At 42.8% G+C, this 23,117-nt stretch overlaps 1 protein-coding gene across 1 annotated transcript in view; it reads right to left on the bottom strand.

The window, feature by feature from the left end:
• The window catches only part of LOC137293615 (DNA helicase MCM8-like), a 39,602-nt gene that overhangs the window by 13,843 nt on the left and 2,642 nt on the right, over positions 1-23,117 (bottom strand). Inside the window, exons 4-16 of the mRNA XM_067824259.1 lie at positions 18,625-18,707; positions 18,065-18,125; positions 16,798-16,886; positions 16,181-16,340; positions 12,304-12,404; positions 11,554-11,595; positions 10,623-10,708; positions 10,366-10,451; positions 8,940-9,008; positions 2,536-2,722; positions 1,472-1,502; positions 838-900; positions 609-677 (exon numbers count right to left, since the gene is read on the bottom strand). Of these exons, the coding sequence (XP_067680360.1) occupies positions 609-677; positions 838-900; positions 1,472-1,502; positions 2,536-2,722; positions 8,940-9,008; positions 10,366-10,451; positions 10,623-10,708; positions 11,554-11,595; positions 12,304-12,404; positions 16,181-16,340; positions 16,798-16,886; positions 18,065-18,125; positions 18,625-18,707 (1,127 nt within the window). The remainder of the gene's footprint in view (positions 1-608; positions 678-837; positions 901-1,471; positions 1,503-2,535; positions 2,723-8,939; positions 9,009-10,365; positions 10,452-10,622; positions 10,709-11,553; positions 11,596-12,303; positions 12,405-16,180; positions 16,341-16,797; positions 16,887-18,064; positions 18,126-18,624; positions 18,708-23,117) is intronic.

Raw genomic sequence — 23,117 nt, 5'->3', positions numbered from 1 at the left:
TTCACAACAACCACCACCCACCACCCACCACCCCCATCCTCACCCCACAAAGAATTACTGCAACTATTAATGACTTCAATTCTTTAGGACATGAAAACATAAGTGTACCACAACAGGACAAGCACCAAACAGTTTGCTTCAAAAGTCATATATATACAGCAAAAGGGTACACAAAAGTTATCAAATTCAAGCAATATTAAAGAAAAAAGCTTTCCCTGTAAAGCATTTGGAATACAGTGGAAGCTGTCGAAATTGGCATCTGTCCAATCTGGCATGTTGTCAACACTGGCGTAAAATCTCTGTCCCGTCTTTGGCTTGTACACTTATCATGAGCTCTACAATCAATACATTGTCCAAACCAGATTATTTCTTCAGTCCCAATAAGTGCCGGTTTAGACAGCTTCCACTGTAGTTTATTCCATGCTCCATTGGAACTGAACTCAATAGTATCTTTAACAAGTAACATTCCAATTCAGATAAGATGCCACAGACTTACAGGTAATCATTCCTCCTCAGCCACTGCAACTTGATTGGAAATTATTACTATGATTCAAGATATATATTACTTATTCAGTTCCTCAAGAATAACTCTAAAAATGTTAGCTAACCTGACTCTTCCCCAGCCCTGGGTCCCCGACCACTAGTATGTGTGGATCTCCTCGGACCGGGATACGGTTCTGAAACATACACAGACTGTAGCTATTCCACGTAGTGGATGACTGAACTACCCATGATATGACACTAGAAGATTCCTGATTGATGAAAGTAACTGATTTAAGTGTTTGTATGCCAGCAGATATCCTCTACATGTCGAATGAAAAGGGGCCAAGCACATACCTTGTCATTTGTGTACTTCTGACCACCACCGAACATACCCAGCGTCAGGCCAGCCTTCACCAACTGGAGAGACAATCCACAGTGCAAACTTGAAGTTAGCTTTGATACCAATGAAACTGACCAAGTTACATTTGTTTAATACAAATAATACAGAAATATAAACCATAGTTAATCAAGCTCATTGAGCACATTGTTTTGATGACAGTCAAGTTACCATTGTATATAGTTCATATATTTCTTCCCAGGAGAAAACCCACTCTACCATGGTTCTTACAAAGTCTAAATCCATGAAACTGAAATTCTCAATACATTTCCTAAGATACATAATCATGAGTATTGCTGTTTTGTTCTGTTAGTTACGACATACCCTGCTGTACACGGTTTGCTTTGAGAACATTCATACATATAATGGAAACATATTATACAGTTTGTATTAGATGTACACTGATACAGAAGCCACAGTAATGTATGTGTCTTGATACACTTAGGAGATAAACATACTGTGTTGGAAAATCATAGGTATATAACAAAATTATAACAGCTCCAAACATGCCGTTACACTGGTGATTATACAGACATCAATACAACACACCACAAGTGACTGAAATCACTTCATGTAACCATGGCAACATACCTCATGTCCATAGATAGTAGGGCACAGTGACCTGCAACAACAGCATCATTATTGTATGACATAAACAGTTCATCTGTTGTAATTGATTACGAGAAATGACAGAAGTTTCTACACAGCTTCAAAGCCTACTCATTAAATTACTGATTTATACAAGCATATCTGTAACTTGCTAGAGACTGATGACAAACTTGTGTCAATTATTGCTAGAGCACAGCATTCATTGTAAGTCAGAACTGAAGTTGTGTCAGTGTCTGTGTGTGTATACATGAGTGAGTGTATTTAAGCATTAGTTCAGCATCTCAGAATAGCACTTCGTATATTGTACCCATGTATGTAATCAAATTCAAGTCAAGTTGTGACAGAAAAACACTATAACAACTATCCTACTAGGCCATACAGATACCAAGAAAATGGCAAAACTGACATGCTAAATATGGCTGTGAGGGCTACCAAGATTAGATTGAAATTTTCTGACTACTAGTATTTATAACACAGTTGATATATATCATTCATGCAAAGCTACAGCATGATAGATAGGCCTTGTACATTTAGAGGTATCACTAAAGAAAGGTTGGTTGGTTGGTTTTGTTGTTTTACACCACACTCAGCAATATTCTATAAATTGTCTGTACATAAGCAAATCTGGACCAGACAATCCAGTGACCTCCTCAGCTGGGACACGATGACATGTGTCAACTGAGTCAGCAAGTCCTACTACCCTCCAATCCTTAGCTGCCTTGTATGACAACTATGGGTGGCTGAAGACCAATATTCTAAACCGTTTCTTCACAGGTCAGAGAAAGGTTGCACATGAAAATCAAATATTGCAACTGGATCATCCACTAATCAATAGAACAAGCCACATCAACATGAAACTAACATTCATTTTTAGAATAGACTTGATATGGTGTATTACCCTTCCCCATAGGTTAATGACACTGAGGTCTCATTCCAAACAATTCCCATGTGATGTGCATAACAGCCAGTGTGAATGCATGTGACCACTGTATCAGAGTGTAATGGACATGTATTTGGCACTGAATCAATCAGTGGTTCCCACTCACCCGACCAGCAGCCTGAAGAGATTGTCTTGACTGTGTATTTCCTCTATAGCATACAATTCCTTCATGGTGAAGTCCATGGCAAGCCCGGAGCTGCCCTCCCCTCCAGATTTGTTGCCCTTCAGGTTGCTCACCGAGTTGGCGTGTAGATACAGCAGGAACATACATTTGTCCTTGTTCCTCCCTTTCCCTGTTACATACAAAACAGTCAGTACACCTAGTAAAGTCAGTAGGCCTGACACAGTCAGTACACCTGGCAGTCAGTACACCTGGCAGAGTCAGTACACCTGGTACAGTCAGTATAATTAGCACAGTCACCACACCTGGTACACACAGCACAGTCACTACACCTGGTACACACAGCACAGTCACCACACCTGGTACACACAGTACAGTCACCACACCTGGTACACACAGTAAAGTCACCACACCTGGTACACACAGCACAGTCATCACACCTGGTACACACAGTACAGTCACCACACCTGGTACACACAGCACAGTCACCACACCTGGTACACACAGCACAGTCACTACACCTGGTACACACGGCACAGTCACCACACATGGTACACACAGCACAGTCACCACACCTGGTACACACTGCACAGTCACCACACATGGTACACACAATTCAGTCACTACACCTGGTACACACAGTACAGTCACCACACCTGGTACACACAGTACAGTCACCACACCTGGTAAACACAGTAAAGTCACTACACCTGGTACACACAGCACAGTCACCACACCTGGTACACACAGTACAATCACCACACCTGGTACACACAGCACAGTCACCACACCTGGTACACACAGCACAGTCACTACACCTGGTACACACAGTAAAGTCACCACACCTGGTACACACAGTACAGTCACTACACCTGGTACACACAGCACAGTCACCACACCTGGTACGCACAGTAAAGTCACTACACCTGGTACACACATCACAGTCACCATACAAGGTACACACAGCACAGTCACCACATCTGGTACACACAGTACAGTCACCACACCTGGTACACAAAGTAAAGTCACCACACCTGGTACACACAGCACAGTCACCACACCTGGTACACACAGCACAGCACAGTCACCACACCTGGTACACACAGTACAGTCACCACAACTGGTGCACACAGCACAATCACCACGCCTGGTACACACAGCACAGTCACCACAACTGGTACACACAGCACAGTCACCACACCTGGTAGACACAGCACAGTCACTACACCTGGTACACACAGCACAGTCACCACACATGGTACACACAATAGTCACTACACCTGGTACACACAGTACAGTCACCACACCTGGTACACACAGCACAGCACAGTCACTACACCTGGTACACACAGTACAGTCACCACAACTGGTGCACACAGCACAGTCACCACACATGGTGCACACAGTAAAGTCACTACACCTGGTACACACAGCACAGTCACCACATCTGGTACACACAGTACAGTCACCACACCTGGTACACACAGTAAAGTCACCACACCTGGTACACACAGCACAGTCACCACACCTGGTACACACAGCACAGCACAGTCATTACACCTGGTACACACAGTACAGTCACCACAACTGGTGCACACAGCACAGTCACCACACCTGGTATACACAGCACAGTCACTACACCTGGTACACACAGGACAGTCACCACACCTGGTACACACAGTACAGTCACTACACCTGGTACACACAGTAAAGTGACTACACCTGGTACACACAGCAAAGTCACCACACCTGGTACACATAGTACAGTCACTACATCTGGTACACACAGTAAAGTCACTACACCTGGTACACACAGTAAAGTGACTACACCTGGTACACACAGCACAGTCACTTCACCTGGTATACCCAGTGCAGTCAGTATGACTGCGCAACCGGTATTTACCTATTCAGACATGAAAATGATATGCATTGCGATGTGCTGATCGAAAACTGGTATTTTGACTTGTATTCAGAAAAATGCACAACACTCACAAATCTTCGCATATTTCCTTGTTTCATTTATGCCAAACATGGTTTACATTTTTGTTTTCTCATGATGCAAAGTTGTTATAAGTTTAATCAATCACAGTGATTTTGTTGCGTTTTAGCTTTAAAAATCAAACATTAACTAAAAAATAAGTATTTTTTTTTGCTTAAGTAAAATACTTAAGAATATATCCTTTCACATCAACATATATTGCATTCTCTGCAATACCCACCTCTAGCAGTCAGCACACCTGGTACAGTCAGCAGTCAGTACGCCTGGTACAAATTGTTCAGTCAGCACACCTGGTACAGTCAGGATAGTCAGTACACCTGATTCACACAGCAGTCAGTACATCTGGTACACATAGAAGTCAGTACACCTGGCACAGTCAACACAGTCAGTACACCTAGTACATTTACTACACCTTCACCCAGATCAATCAATACTTCCAGTACATTCAGGCCTACAACAGTCAGCACCTCCAGTATGGTCAATACACCTTGGCCTACAACAGTCAGTACCTCCAGTACCATCAATACACCTTGGCCTACAACAGTCAGCACCTCCAGTACCGTCAATACACCTTGGCCTACAACAGTCAGTACCTCCAGTACCGTCAATACACCTTGGCCTACACCAGTCAGCACCTCCAGTATAGTCAATACACCTTGGCCTACAACAGTCAGTACCTCCAGTACCGTCAATACACCTTGGCCTACAACAGTCAGCACCTCCAGTACGGTCAATACACCTTGGCCTACAACAGTCAGAACCTTCAGTACGGTCAATACACCTTGGCCTACAACAGTCAGTACCTCCAGTACCGTCAATACACCTTGGCCTACAACAGTCCGTACCTCCAGTACCGTCAATACACCTTGGCCTCATACAGTCAGCACCTCCAGTATGGTCAATACACCTTGGCCTTCAACAGTCAGCACCTTCAGTACCGTCAATACACCTTGGCCTACAACAGTCAGTACCTCCAGTACCGTCAATACACCTTGGCCTACAACAGTCAGCACCTCCAGTATGGTCAATACACCTTGGCCTAAAACAGTCAGTACCTCCAGTATGGTCAATACACCTTGACCTACAAAAGTCAGTACCTCCAGTACGGTCAATACACCTTGGCCTACAACAGTCAGTACCTTCAGTACGGTCAATACACCTTGGACTACAACAGTCAGTACCTCCAGTACCGTCAATACACCTTGGCCTACGACAGTCAGCACCTTCAGTACCGTCAATACACCTTGGCCTACAACAGTCAGTACCTCCAGTATGATCAATACACCTTGGCCTACAACAGTCAGCACCTCCAGTACGGTCAATACACCTTGGCCTACAACAGTCAGTACCTTCAGTACCGTCAATACACCTTGGCCTACAAAAGTCAGTACCTTCAGTATGGTCAATACACCTTGGCCTACAACAGTCAGCACCTCCAGTATGGTCAATACACCTTGGCCTCATACAGTCAGTACCTCCAGTACGGTCAATACACCTTGGCCTACAACAGTCAGCACCTCCAGTATAGTCAATACACCTTGGCCTACAACAGTCAGTACCTCCAGTACCGTCAATACACCTTGGCCTACAACAGTCAGTACCTCCAGTACGGTCAATACACCTTGGCCTTATACAGTCAGCACCTCCAGTACCGTCAATACACCTTGGCCTACAACAGTCAGTACCTCCAGTACCGTCAACACACCTTGGCCTACAACAGTCAGTACCTCCAGTACGGTCAATACACCTTGGCCTCATACAGTCAGTACCTCCAGTACGGTCAATACACCTTGGCCTACAACAGTCAGTACCTCCAGTATGGTCAATACACCTTGGCCTACAACAGTCAGCACCTCCAGTACCGTCAATACACCTTGGCCTACAACAGTCAGTACCTCCAGTACGGTCAATACACCTTGGCCTACAACAGTCAGCACCTCCAGTACGGCCAATACACCTTGGCCTCATACAGTCAGTACCTTCAGTACCGTCAATACACCTTGGCCTACAAAAGTCAGTACCTTCAGTACCGTCAATACACCTTGGCCTACAACAGTCAGCACCTCCAGTATAGTCAATACACCTTGGCCTACAACAGTCAGTACCTCCAGTATGGTCAATACACCTTGGCCTACAACAGTCAGTGCCTCCAGTACCGTCAATACACCTTGGCCTCATACAGTCAGCACCTCCAGTATGGTCAATACACCTTGGCCTACAACAGTCAGTACCTCCAGTACGGTCAATACACCTTGGCCTAAAACAGTCAGTACCTCCAGTACGGTCAATACACCTTGGCCTACAACAGTCAGTACCTCCAATACGGTCAATACACCTTGGCCTACAACAGTCAGTACCTCCAGTACGGTCAATACACCTTGGCCTACAACAGTCAGTACCTTCAGCACCGTCAATACACCTTGGCCTACAACAGTCAGCACCTCCAGTACCATCAATACACCTTGGCCTACAACAGTCAGTACCTCCAGTACCGTCAATACACCTTGGCCTACAACAGTCAGCACCTCCAGTACGGTCAACACACCTTGGCCTACAACAGTCAGTACCTCCAGTACCGTCAATACACCTTGGCCTACAACAGTCAGTACCTCCAGTACGGTCAATACACCTTGGCCTACAACAGTCAGTACCTCCAGTACGGTCAATACACCTTGGCCTACAACAGTCAGCACCTCCAGTACCGTCAGTACACCTTGGCCTACAACAGTCAGTACCTCCAGTACCGTCAATACACCTTGGCCTACAACAGTCAGTACCTCCAGTACCGTCAATACACCTTGGCCTAAAACAGTCAGTACCTCCAGTACCGTCAATACACCTTGGCCTACAACAGTCAGTACCTCCAGTACCGTCAATACACCTTGGCCTACAACAGTCAGTACCTCCAGTACCGTCAATACACCTTGGCCTACAACAGTCAGCACCTCCAGTACCGTCAATACACCTTGGCCTACAACAGTCAGTACCGCCAGTATGGTCAATACACCTTGGCCTACAACAGTCAGCACCTCCAGTACGGTCAATACACCTTGGCCTCATACAGTCAGTACCTCCAGTACGGTCAATACACCTTGGCCTACAACAGTCAGTACCTCCAGTATGGTCAATACACCTTGGCCTACAACAGTCAGCACCTCCAGTACCGTCAATACACCTTGGCCTACAACAGTCAGTACCTCCAGTACCGTCAATACACCTTGGCCTACAACAGTCAGCACCTCCAGTACGGTCAATACACCTTGGCCTACAACAGTCAGTACCTCCAGTACGGTCAATACACCTTGGCCTACAACAGTCAGTACCTCCAGTATAGTCAATACACCTTGGCCTACAACAGTCAGCACCTCCAGTATGGTCAATACACCTTGGCCTCATACAGTCAGTACCTCCAGTACGGTCAATACACCTTGGCCTACAACAGTCAGTACCTCCAGTACGGTCAATACACCTTGGCCTACAACAGTCAGTACCTCCAGTATAGTCAATACACCTTGGCCTACAACAGTCAGTACCTCCAGTACGGTCAATACACCTTGGCCTAGAACAGCAAGGACCTCCAAAATACAAAGTCACTTCACCTAGTACACAAAGCACACATAGATGTAATTTAGTTCTTCCAGTAAAGTGTGCACACTGACTACATTCAGTACACCTAGTACAGTCACTACATACAGTGTTAGTGCCAAAGGTACAGTCAATACACCTAGTACAACCAGTACATACTGTATTCCCGGAAATATGTGCCAGGTCTGAAATAATCAGCTTTCAATTCACAGTTGTCAAATGACCAAAATGTGTTAAACGAACATGTTTTTCATCAAGCTCAAGTGCAATTATGGGCCTGATGGATCAAGCAGTTGATAGATGCAGATGTTAGAATAGAAACTCTTCATTTAAAAACAACAAGCATACATATGCAAAGAACCAATATCCGTAAGTACCACGAGAATAGGAGATGCCAGTATATACTTAGTACAACTAGTAGTCAATACTCCTAGTACATCTGGTTGTACCAGTACATCTAGTATAGTGAGTACACCAAGTACAACCAGTCCATGCAATAAAGCCAGCAGACTCAGTACACCTAGCACCGACACAACGCAAAACATATATAGCACAACTATTACCTACAGGTTGATCAGTATGAGTGAGTGAGTGAGTGAGTGAGTGGTTTTATGTCACTTTTAGCAATATTCCAGCGAAATGATGGCAGGGAACACCAGAATGGGCTTCACACAATGCACCCATGTAGGGAATCGAACCCGGCTTTGCAGCGTGACGAGTGAACACCTTAACCAAAGACTATCTCCACCACTCTTGATCACTGTGATCAAACATGGGATGAACTTGTTGTTAATGCTGCTCTTACCTTCCTCAACACTGTTGACTTTCACAATACCTAACACAGTCACAATGTCTCCAGGTACACAGCTGTCCACTGGAATACACATACATATGTTTTAACACACATCAACATTTAGTGATACATGTCCTTACCACTAAAACCACCTTCATACACCTAAACACACATGTATAGAAACATCAACCAAACTTTGGAAACAAATTTTAATGCTAAGCAAACTGCCCTACACAAGGGATGTGTTTAAACATGCACTAACTACAAGGTACCAGATACCTATATTAACAGAAGCTACATACAAAGAAATCTTTTTAATGACGAGGAGATACAAAAGACCAGCGTCAATGAAGGAACAAGAGATCTGTGTCAACAAGTATGAGATGGAAGAGACTTTTCTTTAACAAGTATGAGGAACATGAAACCTGTTTCAACAATCATAAGGAACAAGAGGCCTGTTTCAAAAAGTATGCAGTAGAAGACACCTGTTTTAAGAAGTATGAGGTTATAAGACACCTGTTTCAACAAGCATGCGGAAGAGACCTGTTTCAACAAGTATGTAGTAGAAGACACCTGCTTCAACAAATGTGAACAGCAAGGGACTTCTTTCAACAAGCATCAAGAACAAGACAACTGTTTTCACAAGCATGAGGTACAAGAGACCTGTTTTAACAAGTATTAGTAACAAGAGACCTGTTTCAACAAGCATGAGTGAGTGAGTGAGTGAGTTTAATTTTACGCTGCACTCAGCAATATTCCAGCTATATGGTGGCGGTCTGTAAATAATCAAGTCTGGACCAGACAATCCAGTGATCAACAACATGAGCATCGATCTGCACAATTGGGAACCGATGAAATGTGCCTGACCACCCGATCCCGTTAGTCGTTTCTTATGACAAGCTGAGTCGTTTAACAAGCATGAGGTACAAGAGACCTGTTTTAACTAACAGGAGGTACAAGAGACCTGTTTTAATAAGCATGAGGTACAAGAGACCTGTTTTAACAAACATCAGGAACAAGAGACCTGTTTTAAAAAGTATAAGGAAAATGAGATCTGTTTCAACAAGAATGAGGAACAAGAGACCTGTCTCAACAAGTATGAGATAGAAGAGACTTGTTTCAACAAGCATGAGGTACATGAGACCTTTTTCAACAAGCATGAGGAACAAGAGACCTCTTTCAACAAGCATTAGGAAAAAGAGACCTGTTTCAACAAGCATGAGGTAGAGGAGACCATTTCCAGCAAGCATCAGGAACAAGATACCTTTTTCAACAAGCATGAGGAACACAAGACCACAAAAAGGACGAGGAAAAAGGCCTGTTCCAATAAGGATGAGGAACAAGAGACCTGTTTCAACAAGGATGAGGAACCTTTTCTTTCCGTAGTGCCATGAATCATTGCCAATAAATCCACATTAAATTCAACCTAATTCCTCACCTAAATCTGCTGTGAGTTCACAGTCTATTGTCCGAGGTATCCGTCCAGATTCCTTCTGACCACCATCTCCCATGATTTCCTGAACCCTGAAACAACACACATCGAATTTGATCACTCAGAACTAGAATTAGGTGAAACAGAAACTATTTTCCTTGAAGAAATAAAATTTACATTGTCATGGCATGTACAAATTTATATACTAAAATCAGCAGTCTTTTATTAATTAAAGTCTATAAGGTAAAAACCTTGTACTTTACCTAATTGTCTGCCAATCAATAGTCTCAGTCTGACTTGAGTTTCGCTGTGGGATGAATGTTTTTCCTCTGCATTGTTGGGCTGGACACTAGAGCAAAGAAACTTACACTATAACAACACAATAATTATGAGCTAAAATTACAGTCAGTGAAGCTGAAAGCACATGACACATAACCTCAGACAATTTGGGATGCTTGGTTGTTTACTCCCTAGTGTGCAGAGAATAACAAATGTGTTAGTGATTGAGTTGGGTTTTTCTCTGTTTTTAGCAATAATTCAGCAATGTCACAGTGGAGGGAGCCAGAAATGGGTTTCACACAATGTAACCATGCAGGGAATCAAACCCGGGTCTTCAGTATGATGAGTGAACAATTTAACCACTTGCCTAACCCACCACACCACCCCATGGCAGTTGAGAGCATATTGATTCAATGACAAGGGTAATCATGGTGTGGCCCTGACTATCAACTAGTGTGTAAATTGTACATATATTTATTAACTTATTGTGTCATGTAAAGATCCAAAGGATATACATGTCTGTAAGGCAAACGTGAAAAATAATATGGAAAGGACACTAATTTCCTTAAGTTACTGATGTTTTTCACTTGTTTCCCACTATTCACTTTAATGACAGGAAATGGCTCAAAAATGTTCTCAATGTGACAGCTTGTGAATAATCAAGTCATATTTTGAAATTAACTGATCTTGTGTTTGATATTTTCAGCAACTGTGCCTGTGTGTTCTGTGTCTTTGGGTTATGATGACATGGAATCAACTATTACACACACTGAGCACCATTAGTCACCTTTGATGACCATCACTGGTTGCTGACAACCAATTATGATCCTATCCCTACAGATGTAGAACTTTCTGAGATGTACTGCTTTGTCTCATGCACACTCGCTCATAAACACCACATCAGTCTTTACATACCTTTGTGGGGACAATGAACTTTCCATCAGGTAATGATATACTCTGCAGAATAGGAAGGAGTGAGATAATAAGGTTTTACACCACTTTTAGCCACATGTCAACAATACTACAACCAACAATACTACAACCAACAATACTACAACCAACAATACTACAACCAACAATACTACAACCAACATAACAATATCAGAAACAGGTTTCACATAGTGTTGCTATAGTCTGTAATTCAGGGCAGCCATTGTCCAAAAATATGCTATGCTCACATCTATATTGAATGTGTAGAGTCCAGTATTCCAACTGTCTGTGCAGGTATGACTATGAGCAGGATAATGCTGCTCATCGGAAATGCCCCCGGGTTGAGCTGGAACATTGCCCACTCCATTCATGTATACTTGTTTGTCATGTCTTGTGTAAGCAACTAAAGAATTTTGAACTCAACTATGTTTTCATCTTAACCAATTTGTCTTCATCAACGTATTCATTTGTCTTCATCAACATACTCTTCATCTTCCAAGCTAAACTAAGTGTTGACAACTGGTGGAGAATCAGGGCAGCTGACCAGACAATGATAGTGATAAAGATTAAGAATGCAGAATAAATAATAACAAATAACTCTCATATGGCTTGATTACATAGTTTGGGATTTTTAGAAATATTTGAATGATGGTTGTTTTGAATTAGACACTATAACAGTACTTATTTGACTGGACAACACCACTGTGCACTTGAACAAAGAGATGGGACACTGACCTGAACGGTTCCACAGCTGGCACACTCAAACGCCATAGCAGTACATAGTGGCTTGATGTTGCTCACCCTCACAACAGTGCCCTTCACACATACAAACTTCCCTGCAAAATGAAACCTAATCTCAGGAACTCCAAAATCAGAAATTCAATACCCAAACAGGTCACATCAAGTGAACTATCTACTTAGAAAGATAGATGGATGTGAGTTTGACTGCCAGCTAATCATTTAACAGCTTTCTTAAGCAATTTGACTTCACCATAAGCCTAATTTTACAAACAAGGCTATTACCAGATTCTGACTTGGAACATTTGGTCTAAACATAGGAAAACAAATGATGTTTTAATAAAGAACCCTTTTGGGTGAAAATGTTATGGCCCTAGAATGTTGATTTAATTGCTATGATAGCAATCAACAAAGGAGTCGTTAAGAGGGTAAGATCCTTTATGGATAACATCTTTATTACATATGATGCGACGTTTCGGTATGGATCCTTTTAAAGTTGTCAGAAAAGAGTGGAGTAATATATCACAGAACAGACTTATATACATGGACAGGGATAAAGTAATAACAACATGTAGGTATGAATCAAAGGCGCAGGATTAACAACAACAATGGATGGTAGAAATGATGTGACAATAAGAGGAAGCCATCACTGGTTGCTGACAACCAATTATGATCCTATCCCTATAGGTGTAGGACTTTCTGAGATGTACTGCTTTGTCTCATGCACACTCGCTCATAAACACCACATCAGTCTTTACTTACCTTTGTGGGGACAATGAACTTTCCATCAGGTAATGATATACTCTGCAGAATAGGAATGTGTGAGATAGTAAGGTTTTACACCACTTTTAGCCACATTTCAACAATACTACAACCAAAATAACAATATCAGACCAACATTACAATATCCATAAAGAATCTTACCCTCTTATCACTCACCAGCTTCTAATAATGCCAATCAAACAAACCATCCGCCGTCTACATGGAGACGCGGCAGTCAAGACCTCAGCCTCAGCCTCAGCCGACGCCGACTAGAGAAAAAGCACATACTTGCCAGCAACCGCCTCACATTTCTCATGAGATGTAGAGATCAAGGTATCATACCCAAATGCCTCAAACTCACATCACCAGTCAACTCACCTGCCGCCAGAGCCATCCTCCATACCGCCTCCAAAAGACTCGTAAGGGAAAGAATCCAACATCACAGGAAGAGCAAAGCCATCACCCTCAGTTACATCACTGACCACATCAAACACTTGACCGACACACTCCAACCAGAGATATTCAACTCACTCCGCTCAGCCCAGACCCAGTCCAACAAAAACTTATCCCTGAAGACCAAGACAACTCACCTGAAGAAATTTCAAGAACTAGTCAATATTTGGCCCAAGACCAGTACCAAGGAGAACACCAACTTAGCCAGCTACCACAAAAAGACTGTCGTCAATCTCAGTGATAAAACCATCACTGATCATCACTGACCTCCTAGAAACCATGACGACTTCACCACCAACATTGAAAAGGGACTCCAACAACTAGCACCAGGAGGTAAGATTGACTAATTACGACACCAGATAACAAACATCCTTGCCAAAGCCAGCCCTCAACCACCCAACCTGACAGCTGTCGAAAAACAAACCATCCATGACCTCCGAAATGACAAGGACAACACCATCGCCCCAGCCAACAAGGGCAAGGCCACAGTCATCCTGAACACTCCAGACTTCCATAACATGGTCAACAAGATCCTCAATGACCCCACAACCTACTGCAAGATCAAGAAAGACCCCACCGCAAAACTCAACCGCCAACATAAAGCCAGCCTCAACCAACTGAAAGATAAGTAAGAAATCAGCCAGCAACTATACTACAAGCTAACAACATCCAACCCACAGCCACCGTATGCCAGAGCCACCATAAAAATCCACAAAACTCCACCCAAGGCCAGACTGCTCGTGTGTTCCAGAGACACTGTGTTCTACAGTACCGCCCAGCACCTAACAGAAATCCTTGCCCCACTCGGAAAAACAGTGGACTCCTTTATCTCCGACTCCAGTGACTTCTGTACTGAACTCCTGAAAATAACCGAAGCTGACCAAATCCTAAGTTATCATGTTGTGGACCTCTTCACAAGTGTCCCAATAGATGAAACCCTACAAATCCTCTGCCAAGGCATATCTGAATTGGAAACACCCCTTGACACCAACCTCACCATTGACTCCATCATTGCCTTGAGCTCTGCCTGCATCACCTCGACATACTTCACCTGGGGAGACGACTACTATGAACAAATCCACGGCCTGCCCATGGGCTCCCCTCTGTCCCCATTACTCACAGAAATCTATATGACCTCCTTTGAAAAGCAAGCCCTCAGCACCTCGACCATCAAACACACTTGCTGGTACAGAAAGGTTGACAACACCTTTGTCATGCTACGTCAAGACCAAGACCCAGCTACCCTCATGCAACACCTCAACCAACAGCACCCCCGGGTCCAGTTCACCTTAGAAACAGAAACAAATGGTCAGCTTCCCTTTCTAGATGTCCTTGCAACCAGAGCCCCTGACAACAAGATAGAAACCAGTGTCTACAGAAAGCCAACCCACTCTGACCAATACATTCATTTCGACTCTAACCATCCCCTGAAAACCAAAACTGGAATCATCTCTACCCTCACCAGACGGGCCATAAACCTCTCCTCCAACAGTCCCAGTGCAGAAATAGAACACCTCCACCATGTTTTCACCACGTTCAACCACTACCCACCAAAGTTAGTTGATAAAATCATCAGATGCTCCACCCAACAAGAAAAGAGCCACCAACAAACCTGAACCAGCACCTATCCGCATCGCTTTACCCTTCATTGGAAAAACCTCCTACCACATCAGCCGTCTCCTAAAGCAACAAGCAGACATTGAAACCTACTCTACCAGTTCTACATCGCTGAAAACCCTGCTCAAAGCGAATGGCAGGAACACCTCTAAACAACAACAGCTACCGAAAGGTGTCGTCTACAAAACCAACTGCGACTGTGGTGAGGCATATGTAGGTGAAACCTCCCGGCCCATAAACATCAGAATCAAAGAACACTCATCATCTACAACCAAATCAGATCGGAAATCTGCTATATCCAACCACATCATCAAATGTCCCAATCACAGCATAATTTGGGACAATGTAGAGATATTATCCAAAAACTCTAAGGACTTCACCCAAAGAAAACTGGCAGAAGCAGTTCAAATCAGGAGACACAAGCCCTCAATCAACAGAGATCAGGGATACCTCATCCCAACTGCATACAATGAACTCATAAAAATAACAGATTAGAGCTCACCAGCTACCATTACTAATTACCCTATCAGCCATGTATACTTTCTTACAGCTACAGCCACTATTGGCTTCCTCTTATTGTCACATCATTACTACCATCCATTGTTGTTGTTAATCCCCCGCCTTTGATTCATACCTACATGTTGTTATTACTGTATCCCTGTCCATGTATATAAGTCTGTTCTAAGATGTATTACTCCACTCTTGCCTGACAACGGTATAAGGATATACCGAAACGTTGCATCATATGTAATAAAGATGTTGTTATCCATAAAGAGTCTTACCCTCTTATCACTCACCAGCTTCTAATAATGCCAATCAAACAAATCAAAGGGGTCTTTGTGCCACATTGATCATAACTCCTGTTCTTCAAACAATGACATCATATACTTAGAGAGCTAAGATCACTTTGTAAATAAGGAACCCCACTGGACTAAATCACACTATGCTAACCTTTCCAGCACCTATTATGTACTGTCACCCAAGTGGTATATATGTAAGCATAATGTCATAATGAATAGAAATAGATGATTTATGTCCTTACCATAACAGTTTGCCTTTACATTTTTCTGTGGTATAGGTTGTGCAAAATTGACAACCCTGGCATGAATGACAGGCACAACGATATCACCGACTACTGCTTGGCTGCTTTCCCCATTCCTCAGGTCAGCAGCAGCTTCTCTTTCATTCTGCTGACAAATTGACTGGAACACAATGTTTAAACATTGCGATCGGGAATTTGTGAACACCATTTGCATGCAATAAATACATTCTGTACCAATCTATCAATGTTATTTTTTATAACTTCCATCGCATGGAACTAAACCTGGAAAATTTAAAAGAAATTTAACAGAACAAGTAAACACATATGTTCATGTGTGCCCATGAAAAATTATGAGGTTCCCCCACATACAAATTAGGGGGAGACAACTCCAAGAGTACTTGGGTAGACTATAAGGAAGGAAGACAACATAACGATGGATTTTCAAAAATGTCATTCAAGTTTAACCTGTGGATCATAAAGAATTTTTAGGAAATAAGGAAATCAAGCGTTAGAGGATGTAGAATTTATTATACATGTATGACCTGTGACTGCTACTCATTGAATTGAAGGTACTTTGACTAAGAAAGCTACTTCATTCATGTCATTTTTACACTTACATGGTGCATGGCAAGTCCCATGCAAGCCAAAATACTGTCAGGCATATCTCTCATCTGTACAGCCAGCTCTGGGAGACCCTCCATCAATACTGAAACACATGGTAGTGAGTGGAAAGGGGTGATTTTATGCCACTTCTAGTAGATTCACCGAGGACACCAAAACTCATCTTCACGCAGCGTGACACTGCAACCATGTGACAAGCTGAGCCAAGCCAGCCAAGCCAATCGAATCTAGGTCTAGGCCAATACTTTTATCACTTAAGCTACCATACAACCCTTCAAACAAAATAGAAAACAAAATACCCTCTGATGCCATCTTGAATGGGTACAATCAAAATCCTCACATAAAACTCAAATTTAAGAAGAATGGTGTTGATGCTCACATCATTAATAAAATATACAGTCAAATCAGAATGAGATGAAAGCCAGCATCTCAAATATTATGCATAACTTGAAGTACATGTCAGTCCCTACCATTTTTTCTACCCTCACAGACATACCTATGTCTCGAATACATTAGTAAGTCAAATTTATTACTTGATCCTGAGTGATTCATCGCACCAGGATTTGACTGTAGCTCTTTTCAGAACCATTCACAAGCTAAACATATGGTGCCAATGCAATATTACTGACCAAGTATATTCAACGGCAAACCTCACTGTAATATAACAATCATACAGGAAGAATGTGTTACTATCAAAATGCATGTATTCCAGCAAACATACCATTCATATAGGGCCAACTCAAGCGTATTTCTCTATCACTTCAGATTACTTTCCCACATAAATGAGCTAATTATGAGCAAACAGCCTTGATCAAGGGAGGTTATTTTCTGTGTGTTCAATCTTTTCACAAGAAACTACAAAATGACAAACAGTTTCAATGTATGGAATCATTATCAACCTATCCTCATTCATAATAAGCTTCACCAAATATTTGAGGTTTATAAATCAGTGCAACATTGTTAATTCCAAAAGATCTCTACTGTGTCAAAATAGCAGGGAATTATTTTAAGGAGCCTGCAGAGTAGATTCCTAAGATTCCAGTCCTATGGCGGAGGTGGGGTGGTCCAGTGGTTAAAGCATTCACTCATCATGATGAAGACCTGGGTTTGATTCCCCACATGAGTACAACATGTGAAGCCCATTTCTGGTGTCCCCCACCATGACATTGCTGGAATATTGCTGCAAGCAGCATCAAAATATAAACTCATACACTCCAATCCTTGAGATTACACATTATCACCATCAGCATAAATGATACTTACACTGATCTGATGACAAATCTTTGAAATCGACTGTGAAAAATCCTTTCACTTCAATTTCAGACTGAAATGAAAAAATGATTATCTTAAGATGAAGAGCCTCAAGAAAACAAAGACAAATGTCATACATGGCACAGTGATTGTTTAATGATAGAGCCAACTAAGTGCCCTTGGCAGACAAATTGAAAAAGGCTGGGGTTTTTACTTTCCCAAATTCACAGATTTTTAACAATTAATGCAACAATGTTAAACTGTACAATAATGTTGGATAGCTTCTTTTCTATATTGATCCAGTTGTCAGTGTTATAAGTCACTTCTACAAAGATGTTACATTGGACATAACTGGGAGTTTCCAATGACACTGCTACAGCATCAATGAGGGAACCACAAGGGAAGAGCAAATGCCATGATTTCCAATGCATATTTCAAATATTGTCATTGGCAGATAGACTTCAACCCAATGTCCATGAAATCCATGGTACAGCATCATTTCATCTTTACAACTTTGCATCTCTAAGGTCACAAGGAAACATGAAAATACCCTTGTAAATCTTTTAACTTACTAATTTAAACATCCCTGACCAGCTGAGGAAATACTTTTCAAATAGTTGAACCTTCTTCACAGTTGGCGAGTGGTCAGAGTATCCTAGAAGAAATTCATCATGTTAGAACATCAAAAAATTGTCATCAGATTCAACAGGCCATATGTGCCCTAATGATGTAAGATTTCTCAGTCATATCACTGTCAGGCTTGAGCACTTGAATATTCTAATAACACTGTGTCAGAGAATGATATCAGTGTGTTGCATCAGCATTAGTTCACCCACACAGCACAAAGTGGACATAGAAACTACCAAAATTGTATTACAAAGAGTGATCTCCATAAGTTATTATTGATTTAGAGACATATATACAGTTTCATTGCATAAATCCATAATGCAAAGCTATTTAAACATAAACTATCTCATAGACCTTTTAAAGAAAATGTAATTTTCTGAATGAAATTGATATTTTATCCTTATCCTGACTCATGCTTAACTGCTTTTCTCCTTTTCCCTGGCGAAGGTAGTGGAATACCTGAAATCCCTTGAAGTTCCCTTCTAGATGAAGCAAACGTAAAATACACTCACCCACGGGTAGCCTCCCTTTTCACGCCAAATTGGTTAGCTGACTGACCTTACTTGCTACCCTCTCCTTTAAAATCACCCAAAACAAGAATTTGGATCCCAAGATCCCAAGCTGAAGCTCTAAATCTCTGTTGTTGATCTTCCAACTTGAAGAAGCGTAGTAAGGCGAGTAGCTTGGGTATTAAGGTCAGCTTGGACCCTGTTTTCATTGTGATGACTGGGCCGAGAGCTGCCAAGTATGTAGATGATGTAGAGCCTTTCAGACCTCTGGAATGTCATAGATGACACAGATAATTGCTATCTGAGGATGTGTCGCCTTCATTGCCGTGAATGTTTTCTTCTTGGCATATGTCTCAAATCGTTTCCACCTGTCATCATATAAGGTATGAGTGGATTTCCATGAGGCTTAAGTAACTGCTTTCACTGCCCACACAGAATATCCTGTGTGTTTTAAACAGGTCTTAATATGGTCCGTATGTGAATTAGGAATGCAGATGGGTTGCTGCGCACCTGTTTGATGTGCAGATGGACGAGAAGATTCTTCCAATCGTGGTAATTGTAGCACTGGTTGTCTTAAATCTTCTATAATTGTTGGAAACCAATGTCTCGTTGGCCAGTAAGGCGTGACCAAAATCAGTTGTAGCAGTTTCGTCTCTTTGATTTTCTCGATGACCTTAGGTAGCAGCACTGGAGGGTGAGACGCAAAGGTGTTTAGTCCTTCCCATAGGATGCTGACAGCGTCTGTTGCAAAGACTAAGGGATCTGGTACCGGGGATACAAAGGCTGTTGCCTGTTGAACCTTCTTCCAAATAGGTCTATTTGCGGCGATCCGAATGTCTGGCTGATCAGTTGAAACGCCTCCCGATGCAGCATCCACTCTGTTGGTGATGGACGAAGCGGACGAGATAGGGCGTCGTCTGCCATGATGTTGCAAGCTCCTGGTATGTGACATGCTTTTATTTGGAGATTCAGACTGTCGACCATGTTGAAGAGTAGAAATATCAGGTGCAGTAGAGGTGGAGATCTTGTTGACCCTTGTTTGTTTATGTAGAAAGCCATTGTTAAGTTGTCTGTGTGGATCATCAGTAGCTTGTCTCTCAATGTTGTCGACTAGTGATGGATGGCATGAATCACTGCTTTCATCTCCAACTGGTTGATGTGAAGAGCTCGATCTTCTTTCTTCCAGATCTCTGCTGCAACCTAGTTGTCTAGATGGGCTCCCCATCTGTAGAGAGACATGTCTGTGTAGAGATGGTCGTTGAATGCTGGCTCTAACATATAGGTTCCTGCGCAGATGTTCAATCGGCGAGTCCACCAAAGTAGAAATGGCTTCACACTGTCTGGGAGCGGAATCTGACCTCTGTTGTTGGGATGAAGAATCAAGAAGCGTTGTACCGGGCGCAGCTGCAGTCTTCCTCTTCTGGTCATATCTTCAGCTGACGTGAGGAGACCTAGGAGACACTGCCATTGTTGAAGTGTCAACAGAGAGAGTAGTGCTTTATTTATCACGTCTTGAATCTTGACCCACCAGGTCCTCTGGGACAACAATCTGATTCAATGTGGTGATGAAACGAATCCCAAGGAACTTGAGATCTTGTTGAGGTTCCAATTCCGACTCCAGATGATTTACTAACCATCCCAGTTGTGTTAGTAGCCTGATGGTGATGTCTAACTGCCATCTGAGTTGATTTTTCTCTTGATGAGCATGTAAGCCGTCGTCTAGGTAGAACGCACTGCGTAGCCCTCTCAGGTGTAGATAGTTGACAATGGGTTTAGTTGCCTGAGTAAATAGCCTTAGGGCTGAAGATATTCCTAATGGTAGGACTGTCCATTGGTAGTGCTGACCATTGAAAAGGAACTGCAGATTTTTCCCGTATTCTCAATGTATAGGGATGTGTAGATATGCATCTTGTAGGTCAATGCTGGCGAGATATCTGCTGGCCAGATTAGGAGTCTTAGTTGAGGAAGATGTAACATATTGAAGCACTCTGGTTTCCGTTGAAACTTCTTGTTGTATTCCTTCATATTGTATATGAGCCGCAATTTTTCTCTGGAATTCTTATTAGGTACCAGAAAAATTGGGGAGTAAAAGCCAGGTGTTAGACTCTGTGGCTGTATTACTTCTACTGCTCCCTTCTGCAACAGCATTGATATGGCGTCAGTCAACTTGTTTAGTTGATTCTCTGCATAAATGATGGGAGTTGGTACTCTCGTGAGCGACGGTGTAGTTTCCAGCGGAATCTTGTAGCCATCTCAAAGAATCTTCATGACATAGTCATCGTTGAGAATGCAGTAATTCTTCCAGTAGAGTTAAAGACGTCCACCCACTTTAGACGGTTGCATGGGAATGGCTGATGGAACTTGGACTTGTTGGTGTAGGTTTGATTTGTCCGCTTGAGCACCGATGTTACGGTGTTAATGGACATGATAATCATGACTTCTCTGGAGTCTAAGGCAACCGTCCTAGCTACGTCTTCAATCATCCCATCAAATATTGCAGGCGCTGACCACGGGGCTTGATATAAGGGCTTTGTGAAGTTCTCACTCCATGATGCAGTGGACAAGAGACCTTGACGACAAAGTAGATTCATTCCCACAGTAGCAGAGGTGAGGTGTTTGGACATAAACTGCTGATCCTTCTGTGTGACGAGTGACAGGATCATTCTCTCTTCCTCATTGGCAGGATTGCTGAACTTTGAGATGAGGTTTTCTTCGATGGCTCTAGATCGAGCTAGTCTAAAGAAGGTGTGTCTCGTAGTGGTGTCAGGCTGAGGAAGCCTCTTGTCTTCTATCTTGTAGGATCTGTTGCAGGCATCACTGATGAAGTTGTATGCTTTGTCCACATCGGGTGCTCTGATAAAGGGCTCCATATGATGAAGGGGGAAAAGATGAGCGTTTTACAGCATCATATGTTGCTGTTGAAACTTGGTTGCTGATGTGATAACGTCTCAGAAACCGTAGATATCAGAGCTATCGGCGGAAACGTGAGCATGACGAGTAGACATGTGAGTGCACTCACCCGAGCAAGAATCCTCACTCACGCGAGTATAATCACTCACGTGAGTGCACTCACCCGTGTGGGTGCACTCACTCAACGTGGGTGGATCTCTCTCCAGACTGTGATGGGATGACAAGAATGACGTTGACGATCTTCTCGAGTGGGTGCGTGCATACACCTCCTCTTCACCCCATGGTGTGAGTGCAGATCTAGTTGAGTGCTCTTGCAGAGTGGCAGTCGAAGTAGTTGAAGATGGCAGTCTTCGTTCTTCTTCAAAACGCTCCTCCATAAAGTTCATCATGTGCGTGAACTACTGCATGAAGGCGCCTGTGTCAAACAGCTGCATTGAGTGTAGTGACGGCTGACTCGTAGGGTTGTCTGCTGCAATGACTGAGGTTGTTGATGAACTCTGCGTTGTCTGCGACCCTTGCAAGGGTTCCGGAGCGGTGACGAAGCTGTCAGGGCCGATCTAGGTGACAACGAAAGTTGTCTATGTCGGATTTCTGGGTCAAAGAATGTTGATCCTGCAACGACTTTGATGAAGAGGACTTCATCTTGGATGATGATGATCTAGACTTCTTCGACTGCGACGGCTCTGTCTCTGTAGAAGTTCTCCTCTGTAGTCTACAGGACGACTCGCTTGAACCCCGACATAGCTCCGGAGACATGTCTGACAGGTTACTGGAATGTATCTCAGCAGAAACTGATAAATATTTACATGATTTTATTATTGCCTGACTTAGACATGGCTAACGGAATCCGACATTGCCTGTCCCTCACACATCTGTAAACAGACCAAATATATATAGTAAATTCTGAATCAGAAAAATTTCTGCAAAATTTAAAACAAATAAGAGAAGAACATAGGGGCTTACATGCCGGACAAAGAAGTGCGGGTCATCCGCAGACATCCGTAATCTACACTGTAAAC

This window comes from Haliotis asinina, chromosome 8, assembly GCF_037392515.1.
Source record: "Haliotis asinina isolate JCU_RB_2024 chromosome 8, JCU_Hal_asi_v2, whole genome shotgun sequence".
Lineage (NCBI taxonomy): Eukaryota > Metazoa > Mollusca > Gastropoda > Lepetellida > Haliotidae > Haliotis > Haliotis asinina.
This window is presented reverse-complemented; position numbering and strand designations above follow the sequence as displayed.